The 27,952-nt window shown below is 40.3% G+C and overlaps 1 protein-coding gene across 1 annotated transcript; it reads right to left on the bottom strand.

Annotated features, from left to right (window-relative positions):
* Positions 1-198: 198 nt before the first annotated feature.
* LOC139654517 (noelin-3-like) lies at positions 199-24,465 on the bottom strand. The gene is made up of 6 exons (XM_071531611.1): positions 24,341-24,465; positions 9,244-9,387; positions 6,831-6,986; positions 3,302-3,521; positions 1,510-1,616; positions 199-1,170 (listed from the first exon to the last, which is right to left on the bottom strand). Exons 1-6 carry the CDS (start codon positions 24,407-24,409, stop codon positions 493-495), a joined length of 1,374 nt encoding a protein of 457 aa, XP_071387712.1. The 5' UTR covers positions 24,410-24,465; the 3' UTR covers positions 199-492.
* Positions 24,466-27,952: the final 3,487 nt, after the last annotated feature.

Here is a 27,952-nt window from a genome sequence, read left to right as displayed (position 1 = left end):
GGCTACTATATTTCGTAATCAACTAGCTTTACATTGTGGCAAATATGCAGGAGAGGTGGCCGTTTCAAGATTTAAATACTTTCAAATAGACATAAATACAAACACTGTGAGCAGAGCAGGTTTTGCAACAGAAACACAGCTATATTATAGGAAATCACTGCAGACAAAATGTAGACATTCATGCAAAAGCTATCAGGAGTCTTCGGCTGGCAGAACCAACACAGAGCAAATAAGGCATACCAGTCTGATCAGCAGCAATGAAAAAGGTAAAAAAAAAAAAAAATGTATGACATGTTTGCCATTAGGTTAGCAAGTCATTGGTGTCCATGCTCAATTCAGCCAAGTATCCAGAGCCACAAATTACAAAAGTTCAAGTAATGGCAAGTAAAGATACCGTTGTCCACTTTTGACAAAAGAAAAATAATTATGAGGTCCTTGTATCACAAATGATGGTGCTTTGTTTGTGGTTGGGAAAAAATCATATGATAATGTCTAAGAGTCGTCATCGGTTTTTATGACATGGAAGAGGGTGACGTTGAATATTACCTGGTGTCCGTTATTCCAGGCGTACAGCGCCCTCTCTCTGGCGTTGTAGTCGAGCATGGAGATGTGAAAGTACTGGTTGTGGAAGGGAATGTCAGTGTACTCGTACGTCGAGGTCTTCGTCGAGTACGCGTAATACACCTTCGCCCCTGACAGGTGGGAGTTGGTGATGTAGAGCGTGCCGCAGATCATGAACGACTCGCCCGCGTTCCTCTTGGAGTACTCGGTGTTCCACGTCTTCAGCACCTGCAGGGTGTCGGGGTCGATCTGCGAGATGACGATATTCCCGGCGTTCTGATTGGTCGCGTACACCACCCACATGCCCAGCTCGTCGGCCATGACGTCGATGTCCGAGAACCCCCCCCACGTGTACGGGTACATGTTGTGGAAGCCGGCGAACTCCAGGGCCCGCTGGGCCAGCACGCTGCCCGACTCGAAGCTGTACTTGACGATGATGTTGCTCTGGTACTTGTTGTAGTAAAGCGATCCGTTGTAGACGATGTGGTTGGTTCCCTCCCATTTAAACGGGAGGCTGTAGGTTCGAGAAACCACCCCCGCAACAAAGTCTTCCATTGTCTTGTACTCGCGCACAATCTTGCTGTTGGTGTAACTGTCCATATACCAAACCTACATCAGAGAGGATGAAGATAATGGATAGAATGGAGAGAATTAGCGGAAGTCGATAAACATGTCAAGCATCACAAACCAGTAAAGGAAACTTTTACATAATCCTCTATATGATTACATAAACAAACCACTGCACTTGGAATATTCTAAATCAAGAGACATGATGACCCCACATGTGAGAATCTATTAAATATTTCCAGCTTAAAACCCACCACCATGATATTAGTCGGGGCGGCCTTATGATAAAAGTGATACATTTTCTGAAAACACAACACAAGATATTGTGCACGCCACACCGGCCTCGGAGAGCACACCGACTCCCCTGCTTCCGTAACTCACCCTGTTGTTTCTCGTCGCTGCTTGGGGATCAGTCATCCATGCCCCGAACCGGGTTCCAGATGTCTTTATTGTAACGGGTCCAGTGATTTTCATTAATTTCCCACACGCTGTTAATAAAGAAATGCAGCGATAAGATGTGCTGTGGTGGGGTTTTTTTTCTTCCTCTAACTAGATTTCTCAAGCCAATTTCATGCCTGCGCCACCAGAGAGTTTGCCCTCTGTGCATACTAAGATACCACCGGCAGGAAGCTGTTGTGTTTATGTCGGAGCATAGCGGCACAACTGCTGTATGTAGCTAATGACAACACAGCTTTCTCATGTCTAGCCCATGTTATTTCCTGTAGGACTTGTATTAAGTAATGCTCTAAAAGCTCAACAGCTATATTTGATGTGTTTGGGTTACCTTCTGCATTATTTCTAATATGCCTACCAAAATCATCATAGTCTTTAGAGTTATGACTCAATCGTTTTACTTACAATAGATATGGCTTGAGCACAATTAGCAAAGAACATTTAGCCTTTGATTAAATTAATATTAATATGAAATGCAGCAACATTGTTTACAGGTCTAGTCATACTCTTCTTTCAGACACACTGAAATCTTGTAAGCCGTTGTAAGCCGGCTGTAGCATACTAGCTTCAGCAATGTCATTCACCTAGTTTACCTTTTCATAGTAAAGCACCACCATATTGTTGACATGCATGACAGTAACATCACTTTGGTAGCACTGCAGCTGAGATTAGCTATCGAAGATTTGCTAAGGCGATAAAACATCGCTTCAAAAGCCGGCATTAGGGAAACAATCCACAAAAAAATAAATAAAAAAATGTTATTTTCTTCCCTGGTGTGAAATTGAGCCGAAGACACCGCCAGGGGAAACACATTTTAGGGGAAACCAGTTTTGGCACAGTTTCTAATGGTTAAACAACTATATAAACAGCTAAACATCTCTAAGAACATGATTTTACTAGCCTAGCATGCTAGCATGGGTGTTCACTATTTAAGTGATGCTGAACTTTGGTAGTACCTTGGGTTGTGTAGCTAGCTGGCCATGCTATAATTGCAAAATCTGTGATTCTCTGTTATCGGTTGCTCCGGTGCTTTGTATTTATATATATATATTTGTCACTGCCATTGTATGGTGAAAATATCAAAATCACACTTATAGCAAATAAACGAACATGAACAAAGTAGATTCTGACAATATATAAAAAAAAATAGTCCTGTCACTGAAAACTAACAGATAATTGACAATTCTGGGGTTATATCATGGCCGGGGAGCTACACAAACCAAGGTACTAGTTCAACACTAGTACTTTAACACTTTAACATGACCGTGTAATTGACTGATTCATCCTAACATCTAGCTGCCTTAAGTGTTGGCCAGCATGGGTGTTCACTATTTAAGTGATGCTGAACTTTGGTAGTACCTTGGGTTGTGTAGCTAGCTGGCCATGCTATAATTGCAAAATCTGTGATTCTCTGTTCCCTGTTGCTCCGGTGCTTTGTGAGAGTGGAGATTATGTTTTTTTCCTCTCTCTATTCACTGCCATTGTATGGTGAACATCTCAAAATCATACTTCTAGCAAATAAACGAACACAAACAAAGTAGATTCTGACGATATATTAAAAAAAAAATTAGTCCTGTAACTGAAAACTAACAGATAATTGACAATTTTGGGGTTATATCATGGCCGGGGAGCTACACAACCCAAGAAACTAGTTCAACATCACTTTAACATGACCGTGTAATTGACTGTGATTCATCTTAACATCTAGTTGGCCACTCACTTAGCTTGCCCATGCAGTTGCGCAGCCTGCTGTCCAGTCGCAGGACCCGCTGGTAGAGCTCATCGTAGTCGTAGGCCCCGAGCTCCTCCTGGATGCCCGTCAGCACCGCCGACAGGTTCCTGATCTCCTCCTTGAACTGGGAGATGAGCACAGCGTCCGTCTTGTACTGCTCCAGCACAGGGATCAACGGCTTCAGCTCATCCATCTTATCCTTAAGCTCCTGGAGAGGAGGCGGTGACAGAGGGAGAAATGGAAAAGAGAGAGAGGGCGAAGGATGTGGATTAGTGAGATGCCAGGAGCAGACACAAGAGACGTTTCCTTACAACAGTGATGGGAGACAAAGAGTTGGACAGCAGAGCGAGGCCAGATTCAATAGGTTAAGCATTCACCATTAAAGGAACACAGAAAGTTTTTGCGAGATTGGCCTATTGGTCAGTGACGAGATGCAAAAACCATCCATCATGCTAACACTTTAGCATAAACTCTGTTGAGGCAACTAGTAGCCTATTATCCAAAGTAAGAAGACTGAACTTTTAATAATCAAACGTTTTTAGTGTTTTTTTATTATATCGGCTGTAGATTCATACATTTTAAAAATAAAATATCATTACATTAATAGTTTATATAGCCAGGTTTATTCTTGGAACTATTGCAGGTGAGCAACCACATATTCATCCCAAAACAGTACAACAATTTTGTATCATAAGCCATGTAAATTTTTACCAATCTCCTACACAGAACTGCCAGACTTGTCTGTATATCATTTAAACCAGTGGTTCTCAACGTGGGGTCCGGAGACCGCCAGGGGTCCTTGAGGGGGTTCCAGGGGGCCCCCAGCAAGTTGATAAATTGTTAAACATCATCATTATTTAATTTACAAGATGTTAACACAATTAGAGAATTAGAGAATGTAGAAGAATTACTATTTTGGTCATAGTTTCACTGTTATCTCTCTACCTACAATACAGATAGTCATAGAATTCTGAACAAAATCGTATCTAACAATAAAAATACTCTCAGATTTGGGGTCCAGAGACAAAAATTAGACTAAATTAGGGGTCCTTCAAATGAAAAAGGTTGAGAATCATTGATTTAAACCATTTAGCGGACAGTCATTAACTGTTCAACCAAAGAATAACCTTCCCTTTTCAGGATTTTCATTTGATGAATTATCAGAGGAGGCCTAGAGGCTTACAACTATTCAGTATTTCACAAGAGGAAAGCAAAAATTTGAGAAAAATCAGACAAAAAGATATGGTAGAATGTTTTTTTCTATCACATAAATTATCTTGTAACCCCCCCAAAATGATCTTGTGACCCCCCTGGGAACCATTGTGCTAAAGTGTTAGCATGACGCCTACTATCACTCAACATAATGCACACTAAAGTGTTAGCATGGAGCAATGGTGCCAGCAATCTACTGGGGACACATGGATGATTCTAGTGGCAATGTTCTCATCACTGAACAGCTGGCCAACAGGACAATCTCCCAGAAACTTGGTGTGTTCCTTTAAGTATCCAGTTCACATTTCTTCCCCTACAGTTTTCAGCTTTGTTGATGGTCAGCTTGTTTTCTTTTGAGGCTCTGTGGTGCTGATGTTTCTGCCATGCTAGTGATTGTTCCACACAGTTATGTAGTCAATTGACTCAGATTTCAGCAACTTGCCACACCAGAGATACTCTTGCTACTCCCATACCAGATGTCCAATGCAATCCACACAGAGCAACTGCAGCAGCAAAACAGTGTGTGCTCTTAGATATTATACATGTGACAACCTGACATACTGCCAAACCAAATGTTTGATTTCCGAAACTCTGAGCTTTTTCCTTTTTTTGTGGAAATGGGCTTCTCTTTAAAGGGGTCCAATTTTTACTTCCCAGAAATGTATTATTATTATAATTATAATTATTTTATTTTGTATTATTATTATTCCCACCCCCCACCCAACTTCAAATGATGCAAGCCTGCTGAGTAGAAACATTACAAAAACTGCAAAGCTGCTTTATTGGAAGGATTTAAGCAGTTGTTTGAAGGGGTGCCAAGGGTTACCAAGACGATGTCCAGTTGTGCTGTACAACTGGAGATAAGCAGATTGGCTGTAAAAGTGTTTTTTTGGAAATGTAACAACTGTCAGTGTAGCTCCTCAAACAAATTAAGATACTCTTTTCATTCAGCAGCCTTGATCAAATATCTGTATGATATACAGTTATAAAACTTTAATTCCCATAGTATTCCCTTTAACATAAGCTACAAATGGAAGGTACATATGTCATTAAGATATTGCCTGTCACATTTCATCTTAAGGCCAATCTTAAGTCTGTAAAACAGTATACTCAGGTGGTTTTTGGAGGTTTGTATTTTGTTTCACTCACACTACAAATTTACCCCATTGAACTTCCAAATGGCTTGTTATGGGTGCAGTAACCTACATACAATGGGCCTCATGCATGAATGTTTTAAGAAAATACAAAGACAGATTCAGGAAAAGCTGCGTATGCCCAATAATAGTAATATGTAAACGCCCTTATAGCCTATATAAGGGAAGCAGTCTTCAGTACTCTGTGCACACCAACAAAACCTGGCCATTGCATTTCACAGGCAAACACTGGAGCCTCACAGCAGGATGCCTCCTAAGGGCAGCAAGAAGAGAAAGTTACTATCAGGAAAAAAAAGTTGTCATTTTCAAGCAGAACGTTACAGCTCCAGAAAAGCATAAAGCATGGAAGGAAATAACTAATGCGGTTAATGATGCATCAGCTGCAAACCGCATATTTAATGAAGTTAAAAAGGAACACTAAACATCCGCTCTAGGAATGCAGCCACGGGAGCCAAACATATGAGGAGCTAAGAGCAACAGTAAGAAGGAATCCAGATTACAGATCTTTATTCAGAATTTAGGCTTGCCTATTTGTTTTGCACTCCACATATATTTTCAAATCAGTGTCATATTTCCCTTATGTCTTTGGCTCCAGTGTGCCAGCTACAACAGTCCAGTGTGACTGTTGTATGTGTTTTTAACAACTATTCGACTAGTTAAACCCTTGTTCATGCTGAAATAACAGTGGTCCCGAGCCCTCTTAAATTTAGTTCTTAACTACGTGCACACATAAAATAAAACAATATTGATGAATGCTAAAAAGTTGCTTAACTTGCACATAAGAACATTTTACGATCAGATCTGTGCATATGCATGGTTCTTGCATGAGGCCCATTGTATATCATGAGCTTGTCTGAGTTAATCTCTATCATGCCAGAAAATCAAATTTGCAAATGTAAATAATTTGCACTGAATTATACTGTAAGCCACTGAAGAATAGTCAAGATGCCCGTGCACAGCCACTTATAATCAATCATATAAAGAAATTATTCAACCGCATAATGTGAGACTTTCCTGACAAATAAAGAGAACAAATAAGCCTATATTTGTCACCTTTAGGTGTATCTGGCATTGTTACAATTAACAACGCTGTATAAAAATGTTAAAATAAAGGTCCGTTGAACATATGTTTAAATCAGGCTGTAGAATACCTGGAAGTTTCTAGCTATGATGGATTTCCTGTCATCCTCAATCTGTCTGAACTTGGTCCTCAGGCCCTTCATCTGGTTCTCCATCTTCATGACGTACTGGAAATCCCTCTGGGTTCGCAGGTTCAACACCTCAATGGACTGAGACATGTTCTGGACCTAGAATATAGCAAGCCATGATAAATAGCCACCTCAGGGTTACCATGCACCATTCAGCCAACAAGCCCTGGACATATAAGGTTTCTTCCAAGGGGGGGAAGAAATGGCTCTTCTGTCATTTATAATCACTATATAAAAAACTAAATGTGGTGAGAAAAGTCCTGCTGTGATTAGTTGAAATATTTCTGCAACAAATTTCAGCTCCATTGCTAACATTAATTAACTACATGACTTGCCTTAATCGACCTGTGACAAGGACACACTTATTGAAATGTTGGTGGTTTTGACATCTAATGACCTTAAGGTTGAAGTGGCAAGCTTGTACAGGAAGTTTCCAGTTTAAATCCCGGATATAGGCTAATTATAATACGGGAAGTGAATACTATAGTAGTATAGTAGTATAGTGCAGTATAGCATAGTGAATTTCAAAGCAGGGGAAGTGAGTATCATACAATAGTATAGTATAGTATAATGAAATTCTAAACAGGGGAAGTGAATAGTATAGTACAGTATAGCATAATGAAAACGGGAAATGAATAGTATATTATGAAGACATTCTAAATGGGGGAAATGAATAGTATAGTTCAGTATAGCATAGTATAGTTCAGTATAGTATAGTTAAGTATAGTATAGTATAGTTCAGTATATTATAGTATAGTATAGTTCAGTATAGTATAGTTTAGTATAGTATAGTTCAGTATATTATAGTGTAGTATAGTATAGTTCAGTATATTATAGTATAGTATAGTTCAGTATATTATAGTGTAGTATAGTATAGTTCAGTATATTATAGTATAGTATAGTTCTGTATAGTATAGTGTAGTATAGTTCAGTATATTATAGTATAATATGGTATAGTTCAGTATAGTATAGTTCAGTTCAGTATAGTATAGTATAGTATAGTTCAGTATAGTATAGTATAGTATAGTTCAGTATAGTATAGTATGGTATAGTGTATTATAGTTCAGTATAGTATAGTATAGTATAGTATAGTAGAGTATAGTATAGTATAGTATAGTTCAGTATAGTATAGTATAGTATAGTATAGTTCAGTATAGTATAGTATGGTATAGTGTATTATAGTTCAGTATAGTATAGTATAGTATAGTATAGTATAGTATAGTATAGTATAGTATAGTATAGTATAGTATAGTATGGTATAGTGTAGTATAGTTCAGTATAGTATAGTATAGTTCAGTATAGTACAGTACAGTACAGTATAGTATAATGTAGTATAGTACAGTATAGTATAGTACAGTACAGTACAGTATAGTACAGTATAGTACAGAGCCTCGTTTCCCCAAAAGCATCTTAAGGCAAGGCAGCTTTATTTGTATAGCACATTTCATACACTGAGGCAATTCAAAGTGCTTTATAGAGTAATAAAAAATACAGTAAAAGATTTACAATTAAAAAGTGCAAAAGTACAGAGAAGAGATACAAAAGATAAAAGACTTAAAAAGTAAACTAGTGCAGTTCAAATCAAGTAAATTAAGCCTAAAATAATCGTAGTATCCATCTTATGAAGCCTCTGTAGTTTGTGAGGTGCTTCCGAAAAGCATCTTAATTTAAGAAGCTCTTCAAATCTACGATCACTACACTAACTATATTATTGTGCATCTGCTGTGGTGCCATCGCCCGGAGAGCAATGTTGTGCGAACGCCTGAATAGTGTGTCATGTAAATTAACAGCTGTCTTGATCAGAGAGCAAAAGCTACGATATGAATCGTCACTCCTCAATCTGAGGATAGTTATTAATTTTTGCTCAAGGGCAAGTATCTGGAGCAACAGAAAAGACAAAAGCATACATTGACATTAAACACACGAACATACTGTATGCCTATTGCATTAAATGAGATAAGAGTTGGCTGTAAGCTCTCTACAGGCGATTTAAATAATGTTTCTGTGGCGATTCTAAGCATATACAATTGTAACGTATTTGCACAACATCACATAACTAGACAGTTTGATTAATCCATTATTATGAAAACAAGTGTGGTAAAGCCTGGCAATGTACTTGGGTATAGGATCTGTAGCATCTGAGTTTTGATTGGAAAGGAGCTGACAGTAACATTAGGTATATTGTAAACGACACCTAGAAAAAACAATAAAGCAAGTGGAGATTCGCTTCCTCACCATTCCCATCTTTCGTGAAAGAGTGCTTGTGTGTATGCCCATGCATGTGTGTGGGCGTAGCATTTATGCTGCATCGGGGGGGGGGGGGGTTGGTGAATTTCCCCCCTATGTGTGTGTTTACCTTCTCCAGTAGCTGGCGGAGCTGTCTGCTCTTGGCATCTCTGGAGCACAGACTCTGTTCTGGTGCCACCACAGTGCAGATACAGCGCCCATCAGCATCCTGGGCCGAGCTGTACACCTGCCAGCCCTCTTTAGGACCAATGGTCTGCAGAGATACACACACACACACACACACACACACACAATAGCGTTAGAGGGATATATTCATCAGTCAGTCCTACACTTTTGTCTATGGGAAGCTCTTAGCCCGAATTCTAATATAATACTTTTACTGGACTCCGCACACTGCATGAATCTATTATTCTTATTCTTATTATGTATTCTTCAATCTGGGTTCAGGGCTGGACATAGTACTATCACTGCCACCTCTGGTTGACATGGTTGATCATTCCTTGCTTTTAAATAGTCTGTCACGTGCTTTTTTTTAAACTCTGAACCGTAAATTGGTTTGAAAACGAACCCTTTCTGATAGGTCCCAGTTTGTAAAAGTGGGTGATTTTCGCTCTGAGTTTCTAGGCATTGGCAAAGGTGTACCCAAGGGTTCAACATTGGTTCCATTATATTTTGTGTTAATGTTTCAGCATTAACCGATAGTAATTTCCAAATATATGCTGACGACAGTTTTGTTTGTGATGCAAATTCTGAACAAGTGGCTCTTAAAACTTTGCAAAATGCCTTTAGTGCCCTGCAAAAAAAAACATTTGTAAGCCTCGAAAAGACTAAATACATGCTGTTCTCTAGAGCTAAAAACACTGGTCACTCCAAATCAGATGTTTGCACTTGTACTTTTAAGGCAACAAATGGATCGCCAACGAATTCTCCTTCAAAGTACATATAGATAACCTTGTCAAAAAACTGTGTATGAAACTTAGCTACTTGTACAGAAACAAGACCTACTTTCCCATGTCTTGAGGGAAGGAGGTAGTAGAGTCAACCTTTCTCTCAGTTCTGTATTATGGAGACATTATTTACAGCCATGCAGCTGCTTCCCCTCTAAAACCTCTTGATGCTGTCTATCACTCAGATTTATAACAAGTGACAACTACAGTACTCAGCATTGTGTCTTGTATGGAAAAGTTGGCTGGCCATCTCTCCATGGGGATCAGCAACTGGCACTGTACTTTATTGTTTACAAAACTCTTATCCATAAATTGCCCCCTTATATAGTGTTGTTAACTGACTGGAGAGTTGGAGCTGAGCTCTCCGGACTAGCTGCTGCTCCAGGTACCACAGGGGATCTGGGAAAGACTGCCTTCAGATACTATGCCCCCACAACCTGGAATAATGGATAGTGCTGGTTAATATTTAAAAAATCTGATTTTAACTCTCACCACGATTGAATGGAACTGTTTGTGGGGTTTTTTAGTGTTTGTTCTGAGGAGTGTGTTGTTTTTTTTTAATATTTCTTATCTTTATTTGTGATCTCTTTTTGTGACTCTGACCTCCTGCAGTGTAAATCGACTCCATGGAAAATTAGGCTCTCCAAGGTAACGGTTGAAGAAAAATTCTTAGTATTATTAGTGTTATTAGGGGTTTCTATGGAGAGTTTTATTATCCAACAATGGTCTAAATGCTGTTAGACACTTTTCCAACCTAACCAGAAGCAATTTCTGGGGGAAGCACTGAATACTTAATTTTTTTAAATTTTGCATGTAAATGGTTAAATTTATATTGGTTATAAAGTGTTATGATACCGATCTCGATATGAAGACTTCGTTGCAATACAGTGCACTTAAAAAAATAAATGTTACTGAGATTTTCATCTCTTTTGGTCAACAAAATATTCATATTTTTGAGGATGATACCATTTGTACTTTTGGAAAAATAAACTCATGAAATTCAAGTAACATTTTTTTCTCCAACTGAATGTATACTGTAGCATTTTACAGCCTAATTATTCATATGAACTGCAGCCTTACACCCTCTAGACGCTGAGAAATTTAGCTGACACTTCATTCAAACAAAGCAGACAAACACGCTGGGAGATATGCCTGGCTGCTTTGGTATTCGTATAAATATTAATCTCTCTACTATGCCACCGAGGGCTGTGCCTGGTAAACCTTGGTATCATCACCTATAATCCTAATGACATGTCAGTGGAAAACGAGGGAAAGTTGGAAGAGGTGTAGGGACAGAAAGAAGATATGAAGAGGAGGTTAGGAAGGTAAGCGGTAGCTGAAATGACAACAACAAAAAAAAGGGGGAGTAAAACCAATTCAAAGAAAAGAGAATAACGCTGACAGAGAAAGGGAGAGAGAGAGACGGCTTGACTGCCAGGGAGAGAAGAGGAGATAGAGGGAGATGAAGAGGCATTGAGGCAGGCGAACCGCCACAGAGAAACACTAAGAAAGCAAGCATAGGATGATGAGATGGATGGCGGATAAGCAGGGAGGGCAACGACGTGCACTGAGGAGAAAACGAAGGAGACGGACAGACGGAGGAGAAAAGGACAGAGAGAGGCAAAAACAATAGGGGATAGAAAGGTATATTGGTTTGCCAATACAGCCCATCTGGCTGATATTGGCCTTTTATTAAAAATCAGATATGATCCAGTCAGTGTTGTCCACCGCTGACATGATGGATATGATGTTTGACTGATTACATATTTATTGTAGAATTGCTCAATATTACACTGGTTGTGTATAGGAAGCCCTTCACCTCAACTGTTTCTATTGAGACATTTTGATCAGATTCCACACAAAATGTTTATGTATTATTATTATTATTATTATTTGTAATAGCAGTAGTAGTATACTGGGTTTCAGTGGAGAATTTTAGTGTCTAAATGCTGTTTCAAAGGCTTTTCCACCCTGACAAGAATACAATTCTGTTGAGAGACACTAAATGCTAACACATTTTTTTTTTTTTTTTTTAGCATGAAAACAATTTAAAAAAATTCAAAGATACTGAATATCGACATAAAATATCAGTATCTGTATCAGCCTTCAAAAAACCATATCTGTCGAACTCTTGGGAGACTTGGGAGAGGAAGAATGAGAGCTACACAGAGGAAAATTAAATGTGCAAATTGGCTTGCGTGTGTGAGTGTGCATGCAAAAGTGAATATGTGACCACTTGCATGCATGTGTGTGTTTGTTTGTGTGTGTGTGCGATGTGCTGTGCAGAGAGCAAAACTCTGCCAGTCGGCCCGGGGAGAGCTTCAAGCTAGTGGATGCTGTTTTGTGAGGATGATTAATGACTAGACTTTGGCGTGCAGCTCTGTGAAACCATTGTAGCCTTGGAGCCGGATCCTCCTCTATCTAAGTTAGGGAGCGCTGGATAATATTGAAGAATAAGACCCGAGTAAGGCTGCACCTCACCAACTGAACACACTCAAAATGGGTTTTACATGTAAAATGCGATACTTCTAAAAGCAAAATGAAGCAAGGTTACAGTAAACATTGTTCCCCCCACACATGATTCCCCCATCATTTTAAAATTACCCAATGATGGTGTAGTACAGAGCATGGTCTTTGTCTGTGAATCCATTTGTGTGATGTCACGCATCAAGTCTCAGACACTGATCAAATTCTGTGGGAATGTTGCATCTCTCCGCTGCGTTTGCCTCCATCAGTCCAATCAGTGTCATTTTTAAGGACAGCTGGTTTGTGCAGCAAGTTTCACATCAATCGGATTGATGGTGTAGGAGTCAGGGCCTTTCAGTGTTAGAAATTTTGATGTTTAATTATAGCGCCCCCATCAGGCCAATCAGTGTCATTTTTTACATGCTGGAAATCAGATGAAAGTTTCCTTAAAATCAGAGCAGCGGTGTCTGAGATACAGTATCGCCTGAGTGTTTGAGGGACAGATAGATGGACAGACAGACAGCCTGGATCCTGAGCCTATTCCTTTATTTCAGTGGTTCTCAACATGGGGTCCGGGGACCACCAGGGGTCCTTGAGGGCATTCCAGGGGGTCCCCAGCAAACTGATGAATTGTTAAACTTCATTATTTTGTCATTTTAGAATGACTATATTGATCATAGTTTCACTGTTATCTCTCTACCTACAGCACAGATAGTCATGGAATTCTGGACAAAATCATATCTGACAATAAAAATATTCTCAGATTTGGGTCAGAGAGACAAAATCTTAAATGGGGGTCCGTGGCCCTAATGGGGACTAAATTAGGGGTCCTTGATATGAAAAAGGTTGAGAACCACTGCTTTATTTAATATTTATAATTTACATGTATAACTTCCAATGCATTAATTAATAAATGCAAATCAGCCATAAACATCTAGTTATCAATCAAGGCATCTTGCGGGCATAAATGAAATTTTGGGCCAAAATAAAAATAATTCCTGCTCTCCAAACTTAAATGTGTCCTGTTCACAGCTGTGTTTCTTATAAGGCGTTGGTGACTGTAGGAGTAAACAATATCCATAAATTATATATTCACCTCACACTAAAAAGTAATCTGACTGACTTCTTTTAATGTTCTTTTTTTTTTTTTTAATTTTCATTTTCAGCAAGTATAGTTGGCGGGGCAAGTGCATCACAGCTGAAGGTGGATGGTGTCTTGCTGTTGTTCGTGCTCACAGTGGCGCACTGGGTCTATCTTCTAAGGGAAGATTTCATCCATCTCAAGGCATCATTAGAAAAGCTTCAGCAACAATCTTGAGACGAGGCGTTTAATTGCCCTGCTCGGGTCTAAAAATAGAGCCTTAGCACTCCTTTTTCCCATTTAGCACCTGGCATTCTTGTATTCTGAAGACAGACTGCATGATGATAATAAGTGTTGAGTTTTTGGTGACAATTATTTGGAGTTGACAACTGTTGATTGGAGAGTTGTTCCGCTACTCATAGAGCTGATCTGGCTCTTCTTTCATTTTGAAAAAGAAGTCTAAAATCATACCTCTAACAATTTCAACAGTTTCCACATTATACTTTTATATGTAATATTTTATGTGTATTACTGTGTCCAGTCACCTAGATTGAGATCTAAAAGGAAAATGTCTGAATGCTGGTGGTGACAGCAGATCCCCAGCTCATTTTGAACGTTGACTGCCCCTGAATGGAGGTTTGCATACTGACAAATGAAAACGTTCTACCACATTAAAATATTTAAAGGGTTTCCGTCTGAAACGGTTAACACCTTTTACTAATGTAATTCGTTTTTACTGCCTGAGTTTTTCATCTTGTAAAACAATGGCTCTGTCTCAAACCCAAGGAAGCTTCCTGTTTAGGTGGCATTTCTAGATACGAAGGCGAAATTTTCAAGTTGTAGTAGTTGTAGCCAAGTTGTATCTCAATTTGGTAGGACACAGGAAGCATCTTTTTAGGGTACTTGTTTTCCCAACTTTCCCAACATCCGCTAACTGGCAAATGGAAGTCCCCGCTTTGACAAAATGTTTTCCAAAATGAACATATGACCATAAAAAATAACATACATTATAATTTTTTATTCATTTTTTTACGTGAAAACCATTGGGAATCATATTACTTCATTTTAGTACAGTCAATTGTTTCTGGAATGCTGCTGAATTCTCTGTCAGATTGACAGAGAATTCTGGCTAGCTAGTTTAGCTAGCTGGTTTAGATAGCTAGTTTAGATAGCTAGTTTAGATAGCTAGTTTAGATAGCTAGCGATAACGTTACTACTACAGCTGAGCCTATTTAAAGCTTAGTTTAATGGTTGATAAATTAACTGGTTGCACAGTATCCACTGTATAAAAAGACAGGTTTATTTTTCATAGCCAACAACTACACAAAGCTGGCAAGCATTCTCATTCTCATTTCTTTGAATGTGTTTTGAAAAAGCAGTTTGATCTGGCTGTTGGTGCACACAATGTAATGTTAACTGCAGTTACATGAGGTTGCCTAGGAAGGCTGACTGTCTCAAACCATTTATTTCTCTGCTACCTACAGTTAGACAGGGTACCTTAAGCTTCCTAGTTAGGTATCAAGGAAGTAGGAAGCTACCTTCCCAATGAGACAGAGCTATTGCATCCTCATGAAACCTCCAGAGAAAAGCATATTCAAATGCAAAGTTAAGTATAAACATACCACCCAACTACAAAATATTTTATATCCCTTATTTTTTTTTTTTGAGTATGTTGCCTAACATTAATTTCAACTCATTTCACTGGTTTATGACCTCTTTCTGTCAACTTCTTTAGGTTCTCCTAGATTACATTGAATATGTCTGTTACATTTCTTTCAACATTCTTTCAACACTGAATCTTTTTAACATCATAAATCTTTGTCATTTTTTCATGTGAAATCAATTGAGGGCTATTCTTACATCACAATCTCTTTTTATCATGAGTTTCATTAGTATCTATTTAACCAAGGAGGACTGCCCCTGGCTGTCTTTAGGAAGCCATTATTTTGTGCTCTAGATTGTAGAAACAAAGATACGACTGTCTGCTCCACAGCTACCAGAGTACAGCCCATTCCAGCTGATTCTGTCGATTTCCTTCTATAAAATCATTTAGATAACCCTAAATATTCTACAATGACAGGGTTTTTAAACTGTGGACATGGCGAGCCGGTTATTTGCAGACCTTCTGACTCTAAGATTATAAGAAGATAGCCCAGTAACCACTAATAATGATTGATGATCACTTTATTACTTTTATTGCTGAACCCAAGGTCAATCTCAGTTCTAATCCCTATTACTGTGGGACTCTTTTATGGCAACCTCATGGATGTGAGAATTATGCCTCAATGTTTTCATGCCTCAGTGACATCCAGGGTTACATTTATGTATTTTTTACTGAGGTGCACTGAGGTATAACATGAGATACCCCAGACCATTATGATCATAGTGGTACATATAGGAAGTAACAATTTAAAAACAATCCAACATGTTCAGTAGGCAATCTGTTAAATGGCACCTCAGAAGAACTGATAATAACACCAAATGTAATGCCATCAAAAGTTATTTCAAGATGAATAGCTTGTTGTCCTCGTGAGTGTTTTTTTTTTACGTATATTTGGCTTAAGTATTGTACATCTAATGAACTGGTGTCGCTAAAAGACTGTCAGATTTTCATTAGGTCCTTGTTGAACTGTCCATGTCTGCAATACCTGTGGTAGTAACCTTTATAGTCCAGCTGATGGCCCTATAAAGTTGTCCCAGCTGACGCTAGTTTTCACTGCAGTTGCATTGGAAGATTGCTTTTTCCATTTCACATTTCTCTACAATTCAAATTTGCTTCTGGGAGTGTTTGGCTAGCTAGTAGAAGATCTATTTCAATTCCCTGGTTTCCTGATATGGTAAATTGTGTCATTTTACAACATTAGATTGTTTGATTTAGGTTTTACATATTGTTTTTTGGACTTCTTCATTGTAAGCGGGTTTAATCCTTTGTTGAGGTTGTTACATTACCATAGTAGGTAAGTGTATGTTAGCAGTAATTTTAGTTGTAGTAGTAAACTATTAGCAATTTGATCATCCTTGTTTTGTAGTAATCTAGATGGCTTGTGTGCTCACAGCTGGCTACCAAGGAACTTTTTTTTTAAATAAAATCACAAATCAAATAATAACAACATGTGCAAAATCAACAGTGCATTTATAAAGAGTAAACAATCATGAAAATTGATAAAACGCTATGGGAGGTGTGATTCATGCACATCTCTTCCTTTGTTATTCCATCTTCACCTCTCATTTTACCTGGGCCACTACACCTTCGCAATTAACTTTGTCCTCATCAACCTTTTTTGCATGAATGAGGGAAGACTTAGGGGGTTGATGAGAGAGGGAAAGTAAGTAAACATGGGCAAGGGAAAGATTGATTTGGGGAATAAGGGAACTGATTTATTAGTTTAGGGAGAGTTAGTGAATGCCAGTAGATAGGAATGCTTCACCCATGGCCTTGGTCCATTTAGATTTACTGCTTTGTATGGTCGTGACAAAGAGAGACTGTACACATAACAAATAAATGTTTTGTGTGTTGCGTGCTTTGACAACACTTATCCACTTCATTTTGTAAAGCTTTTTTTTCAATTAAAAGAACCTTGTTTGGTCTATTATCCTTTATGCACTGCATGGGAAAGGTCGTATGCTATTATGCAACAATGTCTTTTTTACCCATCGCAGAGTGTCGCAGTATATCTCCATATAGGTGACTGTCACTCTGCACCTTAAATGAATCTCCACCTTACTGGGTATAGCCTTGGTTTCTTGATTCAGTTTCTTGTGCCAGTCTCATGATGCCTGATTCCATTTTCTAGGTTGCTCCAGTATGAGTCTGGCAATCTAACAACATTCCCAGGAGGGATACGATGGGTGTGAAGCTACTGTTCAAAATTAAAAGATTCTCAGGCGGTAGCAGCAATCAATTATAAATAGCACCTAGATAAATAGCGGGAGAGGTAACCAACTCCCTCTACAGCGGTAGTTGGAGGCACAGCCAAGTATTAGCCATCATCCTTGTTTTGTCACTGGAGTGTAACACATGGAGCTGTGACTATATGAAGACTAGTCTCAATTGGCAGTGTCTCAAGTGGCACTTCCCTTTTCCCTCTCCCCAGGCATCAGGCAGGAACAGGGAGGTTTGGCTGGTAGACTTGATCATGTCGTATCTCTCAAAGTCACAGGTGCCTTTAAAACCAAATGTTTACTACTACAGCACATTGAATATCTGTGTCCATCATCTGCTTCTATTTTGACATTCAGAGCATATTTATGAACATCAGAAAGTAGCAGGAAAAGGGCAGCAATTAAATCATCTTCACTACTTTGATGATTAGCTTAGATTTGCTTGTCAGGCTATACCAGCAGGAGTAAACAAAGTTGTTGATCGAGGAATTCGTCCTGTATCCACCCTGCTTTGTGTCAACTTGGTGTGAAAGGTGGATCAGAATTAAAGGCACATATCAAGCCTGTCTATAAATGTTAAAATAACTCCAGGTGCTAATAGTGATGCCAGCACAGCTAACTCTATATCTCAATAGTGCTGCCATCCCGCCTGCCACGAGACAGAGACCTAAACAGATGATATCTATCCAGTCATCTATCAAACTGTCCAAACAAAAAGCCACCAGGGTATTGGAGGCAAGTGAAGTGGAATGCGCATGTCAGCGCTGTAACTGATGATCATACTCCTTAAATGAGTTAACATTTCTGCTCTAATGGCAGGGGAAGATGAACTTGCGTGTGCACCCATCTCTGGAAGCGGATTGATGCAGACATCTTCAGTCAGCAATGACAAATGGTGACACCCCAGACACAGCAACAAACAGCCGTCTCGGCAAAAACAAGCACGAAAGCCTCACACCAGAGAGGCTCCGGTGAAACACGGAGAGAGGCTGACGAACAGTCGCTACATACAGACTGAAAGAGGGAGGAGGAAAAGGAGACGCAGCGAAAGAGAGTCATCTTGTCTCACAGATGTGACTATGATGAAAGGCGTGCAGGGAGATTAATTTCCTAGGGGCGTGCCACCTTCTTGCCTTTTTTGACCCCGGTGAAGAGGAGATTGAATAGATAATTCCGCAGGAGCTCGGCACATTCTGCCCTAGACATTCTCTGGAAGGGCTACATCATTATCTCGTTCACACCCTCGTCCTCCTCCTCCCAGCGTGTGCTTGAATGAGTCTTCTGACTGAACAAGGCGACGTGTCAGTCATAAGCCCCATGGAGGATGATAATGAAACAGTCATCAAACATTATCTGCGAGGTAAAGCCGGTGGACAGCTCCAGGCCACACTGAATGGCACATGCGTACATGAGCAGAATACTAAGCAGATGGGACAATGCTCCGATTTAAGCTTATTTCTTGGTGTGTTGAAATGAAGTCAGGTCGGCGATGTCCAGTAAGGACTTTACAGCAGCCTGGGTGAAGTTCCTATCAGCTGTACTACCAAGATCGATTGCGTATGACTGTGTTCCAAACCTTTTCTGTACAAAATTAGGCAACCTAGGCAACCTGTGGCGGAGAAGTGTCCGTACCTGCCACCGGAATTCCCTTCGGGTAAATTGGACGAATCTACAGTGTCTCAGTTGGGGGTTGATGGGACGCTCTTCTCTGTTGCAGCCCAGTCTGCCAAAAGTCTTGCCTTGTGCAACTTTGAAGGAAAAATCCACCCTTGAATACTCTTACACTATTAGATACCATCAATCTGCGACGATCAGTGCATTCCAGGAGTTCTTTGGTGATGAAGTGTTGTAATTTTTGCTCTCAACCTGCCTCGTCTACCTCTACTTCAGTTAAAAGAGAACCGGTAGCTTTCAACCAAAGGTGGCCGTATGGGCATATAAATGTAACCAGTTGGCCAGCTAGTTCCTGAACACTGGGGCATGTCTATGATCGTAGCTGCACCCCTTACTCACAATGCATCATGTCTTGTCTGGCTGCATTGCATTCCGGTCTATTACGGCTGCTGTCGGTGGAGAAATTGGTCTCTCTGCCTCTTCTACGATGGATTTCTCCCTGTATGATTGTTGAACGTCGGTGCAAAATGGAGAGTCTAGAAAGAAGTCCTTGATCCACAGGAATAGGAAAAAAACACCACCAAGGATATAAGGTACCGTGTTACAGTGTTTTAGGGTGGATTTTTCCTTCAACTCAAAGTTATTCCTAAGTAACTGTTATCAAACTCAAACTAGACCCTGCTATAGCACTTCGACGTCACTCCACACCCGCCTCTCAGTGCGAACGTGCGTAACAGGTTTTATTACAATTTATCCTCGCTAGTTAGAAATTAACAAGCATAGCCCATAATCATCTCTCCAGTTGATTGAGTACAGTATAAATTTATTGAGACCCAAACTGTCCTCCTTTTCCTCTCAAGTCCAGCCTTCCAGCATTCATGCAGCGATACGCGTCTGATACGGGGACCGCATCGCTCCTCTGGGCTGCAATTACAGTAATTACAAGAGGAGCAGAGGGAGAGGGCTGTAAGTATGCCCCTGGTAGTTTCAACATCATGTCTCAACTCCTGTAATTACTCTTAGAATATTATTAGCTGAGCTGCATTCACCCAGAGAGAAAAAAAAGAGCGTGAAAACAAGGGAAAGTCACTTCAAAGAGTCAAAACCGTCATCTGTGAAGTGACAAGTGAATTTAAGTATTTCGTAATTATATATTATTAGTGTTGACTCTTTTGTCGTATCTCCATGGAGATTGAATGGTATGGACTGGAAAAGCCAAAGTAGGGTACATGGGTGGCATATAAAGTGTGTAAAATGACCAGAACAGTAAAAAGTAGGGATGGGACGATATATAGAAACGCAACATATCGCGATGCGTATCGTGGGGCGCGAAAATGAATCGCGATATTAGCTCTGTTTTATTCTGCTGTAGTAATCACAAATGAGATGGCTTGAACATCACTGTTTCACAAGCTCTCCATCCAAATGATATTATTTGCACTTTGTAATAACATTTTGAAATTGTTTACATTCTAGCGAGCCAATGCCATCTTCAGAAATAAACATAATTCAGCACAGGCAGACTTTGTTGTCATTGAGCTTTTATTTGTTACATCGTATCGTATTGTGAACCCCATATCACGTATCATGAGATAAGCATATCATCCCATCCCTAGTAAATAAATTGTTTACTTGTGACTGGTGTTGATCTGACACTTCCATCGAGTCGGTATTTAGTCATTGTATCTCTAATCGATAGAATGAATTCACTTGCCTGACGAAAACAGACTCAATTGAATTATTCCCCAAAAGTGCCTCCCTATCCCACACACCTAGCAATTGAGACATCCTAAACCACATATTCAAAGTAAGTGACAGAAATCCCATTACAGCCTGACACAGGTTCAACCCATGTTATGTCTCTCTAAGTCCTAGCAGAAAGTGCCGTATATTTACCGCGCCGCTGGCATAAATGATTCACATCCATCATCAGTTTAACTTACTTTCCTTATTTCCAGTCCATCAGCCCTGACACCGCCCCCCCTCCCTCGCCCAGCTTAAAACTAGGAGACACGCCGCATCACAACTAATGACTTTGTTGGCAGTCTTGTGGCTAGGCCGTTCGGCTTTGTTTGTGTTGACACATAGTTTGAGATGCCATCTTTAATTTGGCCTCGAGTGGAAACGGTGATGTGCGATATAAAACCTCCAGTGTGTTTCAACCCCCCCCCCCCCCCTCTCCTTGTGCTAACTCGATGTGTGTGTAGGTGTGTGCCCTACCCCCCCACCCCCCCCCACCCCGCAGCGCAGCGTCTCTCCTCTCTTTGCTTTTAGCGTGGCGTCTGTGCCAGCCAAATTTCCCAGCGAAAAGCCTGAGTATATCATCCGCATAAATGCTAATGCACGCCGGGGTAAAAAAAAAAAAAAAAAAAAAAAAAAAAGTTTTCCACTTTAGTGAGAAACACCATCAGCTCTTGGCAGCCGGCCCCCCCTTTTTTTTTCTTTCTTTTTTTTTTCTTCTTTTTTTTAACGTCTGCAATGCAAAATAACATCAAAGAGTGCCTTCGCGCCGTTTTGTATGATTAATGAGCGACGGGATGTCACGTCAAAGGGAGGATGGAGCCGCTTCTTTTTGATCTTCGCAGGATTTGCCCAACCTGTGCGAGCGTGATCGTATTTCACAGTCTGATTATATGACCTTAAACCTTTTTGACGGAGCCGGCAGCTGAGTTAAGTTGAAAACGACTCGCATTTACATTCCAATAAGTGGATTACAATGTGTGTGTGTGTGTGTCCACTGGCCTACCATCCACACATGCAACCACCTACTCACAGTGACTAATTAAGTCTCTCCCTCTCTCTCTCTCTCTCTCTCTCTCTCTCTCTCTCTCTCTCCCCTGATCGATATATCCTCCAGGTGTAGCATCTAATTTATAATCATACGACACAAATTCCAGCCATCATTTTGGTCATGATGAGAGTTAAGTTGAGCCTTTATCAGCCACTACGCAATTACTTCCCTGGCATGGGACCATAAGGGAGAGAGCGGCTATGCAAATATTTCATTTCCTCACAAAGGCTCCTTGGGGATCACTTGTGGACACTGCAGGGGTAAAACCTGCCAAACTGAATCATATCACACCATATCAGTTGAAAGTACATGACCATTAGCCGTCGATGGCCAGTTAGGCTGGGAAAAGTTGAGTAACCGGTTATTATAAAGCTGCAAAACGGAATCTGTATGAAAGACACAAAGGCAGCACGAATACATCGACTTAAAGGCCAAGGGGTGGAGGCTGTTACCACTCTTTAATATGAACAAAGCTATGAACAAAGCTCTGTGTACAAGCCCTGACAGTCTGTGAGCGACAGCTTAATAATTGTCTCCAGCTTAGTGTGGCGCCATAAAAGGTTTGGCTTTTCAGATAATTTTTAAACAGTGAAGCAGAAAGGCCTTTGGGGCAGTGGTATCAATTTGCATTCCGCCCCTTGCGCCACCAATGTCTCCTATTCCTCAATAGCTGCGGTGTATTCATTGATTTAATCACAAACAGCTTAACAATTTTTTTTTTTTTTTTTTTTTTTTTTTTTATGATGGCAATTCCTTCAAGCCTCTTAATATAAAAAAATATGGAAAGCTGAACGGAGTGAAAGAGTTATCAGACATAACCGGAGGCAGCGCTGCGAAAACACATTTCTGAAATAAAAAGAGAATGAAGTGTTTAATTCACTAACGAGGTACCTGGGGGGTTCGCTATATGACTAAAACACTGACATGATGACTAAAGCCTGTAGATAAGATGAGGGACAAGTCGAGGATGTCAGTGGTGAAGGAAGAAATGATACTTGATAGAAGCAACATCATCACCTCTCCTGCTTCCAAAGTATTGACAACACTGACGTCATATGAATTCCAATGACATTTTCTCTGTTTTGTTTTTTCTTCCCTTTTCCATCATATTCTGTGGGCTGACCAGAGAGAGGACAGCTCCACACCTTCAGCTACACAGACTTAAGCAGAAGACGCACCACACAAGCACAAGCCTTGGGGCAACACATTGATTTATCCATTAATCATAAGGGACTTTCAAGCTGAGTTGTCAGCCTTAGTCATGCTTATTCCATCTTTCCCTTAACAGAAAACTACAAATCACTGTCCCTGTAATTCCCCTTTTCCTCACAAATTCACTTGAAGTTTGGCACAGAAATAAAGTGAATCCTGACTGAAACCACAGATGCTTAATATTAAATTCATAGATATAAGAGGATCTGTGCTGGAAGGAGGTTTATGTCACAAGGACACAAACATGTTTCTCCTGAACAGTTATCATCTGGCACAACTGGCAGCATCTGTGGGTTGTAAACATGGTACAACTACCCCGATGCGCACCATCTATTAAGACAGGAAACATTACAATATGTTGAAATGCTTGTAGGCTATAATCCGCTCGCAGTCAAATCTGAATTAAAATTCATTTAACCTGAGAAAATTAGATCAGCATGCGGCCAAGCGCAGGCTATAAAATCAAAGGCATTAAGTGACTAGACAAGAAAAGAAATTAGTTGGATATTGCAGCTTGCTGTACACTTAAATGCTATGCTATTCAATGAACAAAATGATTAAACAAAAACTGGTTGGATTATTATAGCCCAGATACGTGCCGTTCTCTCTAATAGAGGAAACGTCATGCCAAACTCCATTCAGAAATGTGTCAGTTTAAAGTTTCTCTGCTTATTGACGAAAACACATGCCTGGTTAAACATCACAATATTCTTCCACAAATAAATAGAGTCTATTGGTCCGTTCGGCATATAGATAATCTGCCAAGCAGCACTGTATTTCAATACAATCTCAACTTTTAGGATTGATTCACACCGCTTGTTGCCGCCCACTACTATGTATTTTAGCGGTAGAATTGACGGGAGAAACGGGGGAACCAATTCTCAAAAGTTGAAATATTATTGAAATAAGTACTGCTTTGTGTATTGGACGTGTGCCGAATAGAACGACGTCGCCTACTGATTCATAAAACCTCTTATATCTTGTTCTACCACATTTGTACCGTTGCCGATAAGCGAGGCGGCATGAAACAGTAGGAATTTTGAACGGAATTTGGCCTACGAGAACGACAGGTATCGGGGGCGAGGGTTACTGAAGAGAAACTGTTCTCAAACGCCAGGAACAAATGGCTTTCAGTCATAATAGGCAGTAATTACAGCAACGCTCCGTTCCGAAACAGATGCCGAAAACAGAAAGTGTAAGCTAGGAAACTCACCATAGAGGGATATAATCCGAAGATGGTGAGAGAAAGGACGGGATACAGGACGCTCAACAGGACCCGCATGCTGAGGGGGCTCCGGTTTGCCACTTTTCTCCGAGGCGCAGTCCTAGACCATTTAGAGCTCCTGTCCTGTGTTCACCTCCTCGCCGCTGTCCTTACTGCTGTCTGACCGCAGAGAGAGCGCTCCGGCGGCGGCACGGCGACCACACGTCCGTCGGCATCACACCCACCGCTCCCCGGGGCTCCGGCTGCAAAAAGGCAAATGCCCGGGTGAAAAAAAAAAAAAGTTTGGGAGCCGGTGGAGAAATCTTCAGCGGCGGCACACTGCAGGGGAGGCGCGCCGAGGATGTGACATCACTTGATGGGTCCTGAGGTTTAGGAGGTATTTATTTATTTATTTATTTATTTATTTATTTATTTATTTATTTATGTCAAATTTTTATGTCGCCTCATTGTAAGTTATAGGCTTAGGTTCTTTGCTGTTACACGGACAGCACCTGTAATTTTGTTCATTTTGTTCAATAAAAAGCAAAAAGATAAAGCAAAACTACTGTGTGCATGTGTTTAGCTGCCATGCATTCTGTACATACATCTTAGGCTGCATAATTCATTTTTGAATGAATAGGCCAACTTAGTTCACTGGGTTAGGGTTAGGAATTGACTCTAATGGACGTTTTGATTGGATTCCACATAAGTAGGCGATGCATGGATGATAATAATAATTTTATCCTGGGTTTCAATGGAGAGTTTTAGTGTCCCATAATGCTCTAAATGCTGTTTCAGAAGCATTCCCGCCCTGACAGGATTTGAAGTTTGGGGGAAACACTGAATATGTGTAATTTTGGAATGAAAATTGTAAAATGTGTAAATAGGCTACTAGATAAACGCAAAATATCGGCTTTAGCAGCTTAATTTCTGAAAATATTGGTAGCGGTATCGGCCTTCAAAAGCCCATACCAGTTGAAACCGATCAAGTTCACACAGAACATTAGTTCAATGTACATAAAGACATTTTTGGAAGAATCTATGAGGAGAATGAGAATGAGATGGAGAAGAAAAGAATGACTACACCTCTCCAACATGACTCAACACACACACACACACACACACACACTGCTCTCCAGTTACTAATGCAAAACAAATCAAAACAACACAGACACCTGAGGTAAACCAGTTACCTCTGTTTCACTGTAGATGTATGGGAGCAGATGATGAATGTGGCTGCACTGATTATGAGATTTAGAATAAGAATGCTTGCCGGATGTGAAAATTCTCCACATCTCAGTCATGGACATTCATCCATTTTATGTTTTTATCTAATGTATTGGCCTTGAAGATCATTCTGAAAAAGTTGTAGCCGTTGCAGGGATGAAACTTGCTTAACAATCCAAAAAAAAAACCCCAACCCCACTGTAAAAGAATAAGCTTTCTCACATTTTTCTTTTGCAGGAGAAAGAGAGAGAGAGAGAGAGAAGCAATCCGAGCCGCCCGGTTCTTCTTTTTTTTTTTTTTTTTTTTTACGACTCTCATTCAGAGCTAAAGCTGAGAGGTTTTTATTTACAAGGTCGACGGGTGGATGCCTTCACACATCTGCCGCTATACCTTCATATCCCCCCCCCCCGTCGCCTGAGATATTCATGAAACTATTCATCAGTGGAGCAGCGATGGAGGGGGGGGGGGGGGGGGGGGGGGAGAAGATGAGATGCCGGCGCAGGCTAGTGTGACGATTCCTCCTCTGGAAACAGGTCTTGATAATCTTCTGGTCCTCTACTGTAGCGATACATTGCTCCGGGTGGGAGGGAAGACGCTGTCCGATGTCCCGCGTCCTCGAGAGGGAAAACCGCTCCATTGTCCAGCGTTATACTCTATATCTTCCTCTTCTTGTCTTCTTGTCTTTTTCGTTCCACCAGATCTTTCCCCGCTCTCCTCCACGGCCTCTTGACCCTCGATTGTTTCTTATCCCTTTTGCCGCTTTGTTCAACCAGAGCCAAGACGGCAAGCCCGCTGTTAAGAATTCACAACTGCATTCATTCTCCAAGACACTTGAAAGCCTGTATGATGTCCTTTCAAACTGAGAAATATCTAGCTGGCTCTGGATCTCTACTGAGCTTTCCTTAGGCCAGTTATGCAATTCACCTTCCGTTGTAGATCTGTATACTAAAATATAGACAGATAGGAAGTGCCTCGAGTGGAACAAGTATGCTCCTTATATGCACACAAATGAAAAAATATGTGTAAGTAAGGGACCAACACAAAAAAGGCTTATATACATGCAGCTATGCAACATGTTTCCCTTCCCTGTTAGTCCCTTACTTACTCATGCACTTTAGTTAATTTGTGCGCTTATATGGAGCATTAATAAACTTAATTTTTGCATTCAAGATACTTCCTATCTTTGAGCAACCTTTGGAAGACCTTTCCCCACTGTTTTTATATGTGGCTACTCCATTATATAGCCTACTAAACCAATCTCAACGAAGCATGAGTGTAGTTTCATCGTGTTTCTTTCCGACAGCTTCCGTATGAACCGAATTACAAGCCAAGTCGCCTAGGTGAGAGGTTTTACAGCAAGAAACAAAGCGGCTTCTCTGTCTCCTTGCTGCCAGGGTTTGCTAACATGCTAATGTTGACTAGAAGAGCTAGCGAGAGGAGTGCAGTCTGTGATAAAGCTACGTTAGCCTCGTCGCTAACGTTAGCTTTCAGTTGAGTTTTGACAGTTTGCTAACCGCTTGTACACGAGACACATCTGCAGTTCTCAAACTAGTGTGACACACTTTACGGCCTTAACGATTATATTATATTTCCCTATACGATATCGCTAACAAACCGGCAAAAGCGGCGATCGGGAGGAAGTCGTTTCAGATGTGGACAGCCTGACAAGGTTTTTCCTGTTTTCGAGTAGTCTGTCAAAGAATTATTTCGGCACACTGCCTCCAACAGAGAGGGAAATGTACATTGAAAAAATGAACATAATTGGCCTCCATCAATGTCCTTTTTCATTACTCCAATAAAGCTGGATAAATGATCCCACACAGTGGCCTGAAGTGAAATACTTTGACATTTACTATAACTTCATTTAATCACAAGGTAAGATAATAAATTGACCTTGAATAATTTCCCTTCATATTTAAAAATCTGAAGTAGGCTACAGCTATGCTTTTCAGACTATAAGTTTGGGTGACGCTGACCTGACATTGGTTATTAAAGTGTATTGTTGCTAAGTTAACTATCTTATGTTAGCTAATAAGTCTGAGATTTCTCATTACTTTTGCACCCTGGACTGGCGGTCAATACAGAGCAAACTATCCTGAGACCCACATGAACACAACTCATCTGTTTTATCGCTCTGTAATGTTAGCTTAGTAGCAACCTAATGTTAGAACAGCATGGTAGCTTTTAAACACATTTAACATTCAGGTTATCTTACAAGAATATAACTAGATAATTACTGGTAACTTACCAGTGACAAAATACTGGCCACATTATAAGTGTGTTTACTCTTGGCGTCCCAAAGTTTCCCCCTCTTCTACCATGAGCCACTGTCAGCGCACAAAAAACTGTAATTCGTGGTTTTTAAGTTTGTTGGCAGTGAAGCCCACCACACAA

This window comes from Centroberyx affinis, unplaced genomic scaffold (genome assembly GCF_046629955.1).
Source record: "Centroberyx affinis isolate AG114_WGS23_722 - 3 ecotype Tasmania unplaced genomic scaffold, CSIRO-AGI_Caff_v1 ptg002102l_1, whole genome shotgun sequence".
NCBI lineage: Eukaryota > Metazoa > Chordata > Actinopteri > Beryciformes > Berycidae > Centroberyx > Centroberyx affinis.
This window is presented reverse-complemented; position numbering and strand designations above follow the sequence as displayed.

What these genes read in the sequence shown, in the direction of transcription:
- LOC139654517 (XM_071531611.1), bottom strand. Translation starts at nt 24,409, where the DNA reads ATGCGGGTCCTGTTGAGCGTCCTGTATCCCGTCCTTTCTCTCACCATC. An exon ending in TCGGATTATATCCCTCTATG is followed by an intron (nt 9,388 to 24,340) that starts GTGAGTTTCCTA and finishes GTATCTCTGCAG; the next exon opens with ACCATTGGTCCTAAAGAGGG. An exon ending in CAGCGACGAGAAACAACAGG is followed by an intron (nt 1,171 to 1,509) that starts GTGAGTTACGGA and finishes TCTCTGATGTAG; the next exon opens with GTTTGGTATATGGACAGTTA.